The sequence below is a fragment of the Notothenia coriiceps genome, unplaced genomic scaffold, assembly GCF_000735185.1.
Source record: "Notothenia coriiceps isolate Sejong01 unplaced genomic scaffold, NC01 NC01_scaffold00027656, whole genome shotgun sequence".
In the NCBI taxonomy this organism is placed as follows: domain Eukaryota; kingdom Metazoa; phylum Chordata; class Actinopteri; order Perciformes; family Nototheniidae; genus Notothenia; species Notothenia coriiceps.
Window position 1 is genome coordinate 229,011 of NW_011360357.1, and position 2,843 is coordinate 231,853.

General features: G+C 37.0%; 1 protein-coding gene across 1 annotated transcript in view; it reads left to right on the forward strand.

The window, feature by feature from the left end:
- Positions 1–887: 887 nt before the first annotated feature.
- Positions 888–2,843, forward strand: part of LOC104957752 (nucleophosmin-like) — a 17,907-nt gene continuing 15,951 nt past the window's right edge. Inside the window, exons 1-3 of the mRNA XM_010785407.1 lie at positions 888–1,020; positions 1,325–1,407; positions 2,286–2,405. Coding sequence (XP_010783709.1) covers positions 888–1,020; positions 1,325–1,407; positions 2,286–2,405 — 336 coding nt within the window. The remainder of the gene's footprint in view (positions 1,021–1,324; positions 1,408–2,285; positions 2,406–2,843) is intronic.

Below are 2,843 nucleotides of genomic sequence, written 5' to 3' on the forward strand. Positions count from 1 at the left end.
GATAATTAGGGCGAAAAGAAAAGTATTCCACTGTATTAAAAAATAAAAACACAATGCTTATAATAAAGGAATGGTATAACAGATCGGCAATGGGTTGTTCCTTGCTCTTTGAGCCACATGTATAATTAATCATCTGATTTATAGTGTACTCTACCCTAAAGAGAATAAGTGGTTGTAATTTAAATGAACCAACCGAAAAAAAGGAGTTGTGTTGATATTGTTTTTAGCTTTTCCCCTGAAACCAACAAATGTGTGTGCAGCTTAAGTTTTGATAATTTCTCTTCTCTGTAATATCTGAGATGGCAATGGCTCTCTGTTTTATTATCAATATGTTTTTACAACCACAGAAGACGCTTTAAAGGCTGCAACTGCCCCCTGGGCTGCACTTTTAATATAACTGACCAAAGGCCTCTTTTATTTAGTCCAAACAGCACATTAAGTGATAGACATAAGGGGGAGCTGTAAAGCTTTTTTGAAGAAGCCATTAGGAAAATTACTGTATTAATAACTTGCAGATATACAAAAACATTATAATACTTATATTTAATTGTTTGCTTGATAATTAAACAAGAACATGATTTACCTTTGCCATCTTGATGCCTCATATGATGTGTCTGGCTATTTACTTGCACTTTTTTAAATTGAATTATTGATAATAGATAGCCACAATGATAATAATAATAATAATAATAATAATAATACACTGTGTTGCAGGAAGATGCATAAGATAAAATGTGTATTAATTTATCATCACTAAAGTTGGATTTGAGTAGGCTTTTTACTTCTAGGATGTTCTCAATCTATATTACGACACCTCCATCTAGTGTTGAAACGTAAGAACATTTGTCCCGCCCATTCTTTATTCCTATTGGCTAAAGTGAGCTTTAATGTCGGGCACGTTCTCTTCCCCATTGGCTCAGCCATGTGTCAGTCAAGCCAGATTACGGAAGTGTAGCCCACCCACTACAAAGATGGAGGACGATATCTCAAATTTGAGCAGACCTCAGATGTATTTGTTTGGTAAGCTTGCTTATTCAGGCAAACTTCAATTATTTTTGGTCACACAAGAAATATAACTGTCATATTATTATGCACAAGTAGACATGTATCTATTTTTTGCAAGAGAAAACAGCTTAAATCCTGCCTTCCCCAACTCGCGCCAATTCAGCTCTTTTGTTAGCTAGTCAAACAAAGCATAGAGAAACAACAGCTTTAGCAAAGAGTAAACACCCGCATGTCAGTTTAGTGTATGCATGTGTGTGTTGTGTTCCATATAAATACAAATATAGCGTTATTTACATATTGCACGTATCGTTTTCTGCAGGTTGTACCCTCAAATCCGACAAACGGGAGTTCAGAGTTGACGTAGACGACGATGATACGGAGCAGCAGCTGTCACTCAAAGCAGTAAGGATGGCTCTTTTATTGACTTTCCTTTGCACGTAGATGTACTGAACAATATGTATGTTAAAGAGTAAACATCACAAGGGTTAGATATATATATTATTTAGCAGGTTGTTTTGAAAACTTGAGCCACTTTATTGGAATTGGCTATTCACAGGGTTTCATGTTTCCCAGCTTAATGTCCTTTTAATACGAGGATACCTATCAAATTGCTTCACTTCAATGCACTGTGTGTTACCTTGGGTCAATATATTTCAGATACCTATCTACAGCTTACATCCCAATGATTGTATACCCCTTACACCCACCAAAATGTCCTTGTAAGACAGTGTTCCTGATTATAAACATTGATATACCTGCAGTAGCTGAATTGATTTTCAATGTTTGTTTGTTTTTGAAACATCCATTTCCCCTTTTTCTTTCGCATTTTAGACTCCAAAGATATCAATTACAAGTCTATTACATTGTTAGTTAATATGAAGAGACACATTAGCTCAAAATACAGATCGACCAACTCCAAACAGAACGAGAGCAACAAAACAACTTCTTACACGTAAATATTTAAATGAGTAGGAAGACGGATGTAAAGGGCGACATGTATATTAAGGACTTATATTGCATATATATACATTTTCACTTGGGAACACAAGGATGGCATTCTAGACTTATTACCAGTAAAGTATGTAGTGAAGGGGTCACAATTGAAGCAAACTCAAAGTACAATCCTTAGTACTTTGAAGCTACCAGCAGGTATTTCAGAATTGTAGACCCTTAAGGGAGGAACTAATCATCTACAAAATCTTATAAGTGAAAAAATATGTGAAGGGATATCAGGAGCAACATTATCTGGATGAATCCAACTTGGTGTGTTTCTTTTCCAGGTGTGTCTGGGGGCTGAGGCTGAGGATAAGTTCCACATGGTGGAAGTGGAGGGTCTCACCTATGATGGGAAATCAACCAAAGTCCCACTGGTTGCCCTGAAACCGTCCGTCATGCCCTCTGTGAGTGACAGCATTTAGGGATGTATTTAAGGGACTACACAATATTATATAAATCAAGAAAAGGCACATATATGAGCAGTATATGGACATTTGAATGTAACATCACAGTAGCTTTAAGCCTCTTTCATGCTTAATGACATGACAAGAACTAAAAGGGACAACACATTCCAGTGTTTCCCCTACCATTGTCTTGGCGGGGCGCTGCGCCCTGCCAACGGAGCCCCGCGCCCTGCCTGAAATTAAAAAAAAAAAAATATATATATATATACCACCAAATTGCAACTGAAGTAATCTATCTACGGTCACTTTTCACATGTGCTCATTTAGTAAATAAACTAAATGCCTATGTTATTTATCCAATGTGCATGTTTCAGTGTCCACTGCTTTGCGTATTCACATTCTCCCTCCGCTCTGTTTCTGGACGCTCTGCTCCCCCCC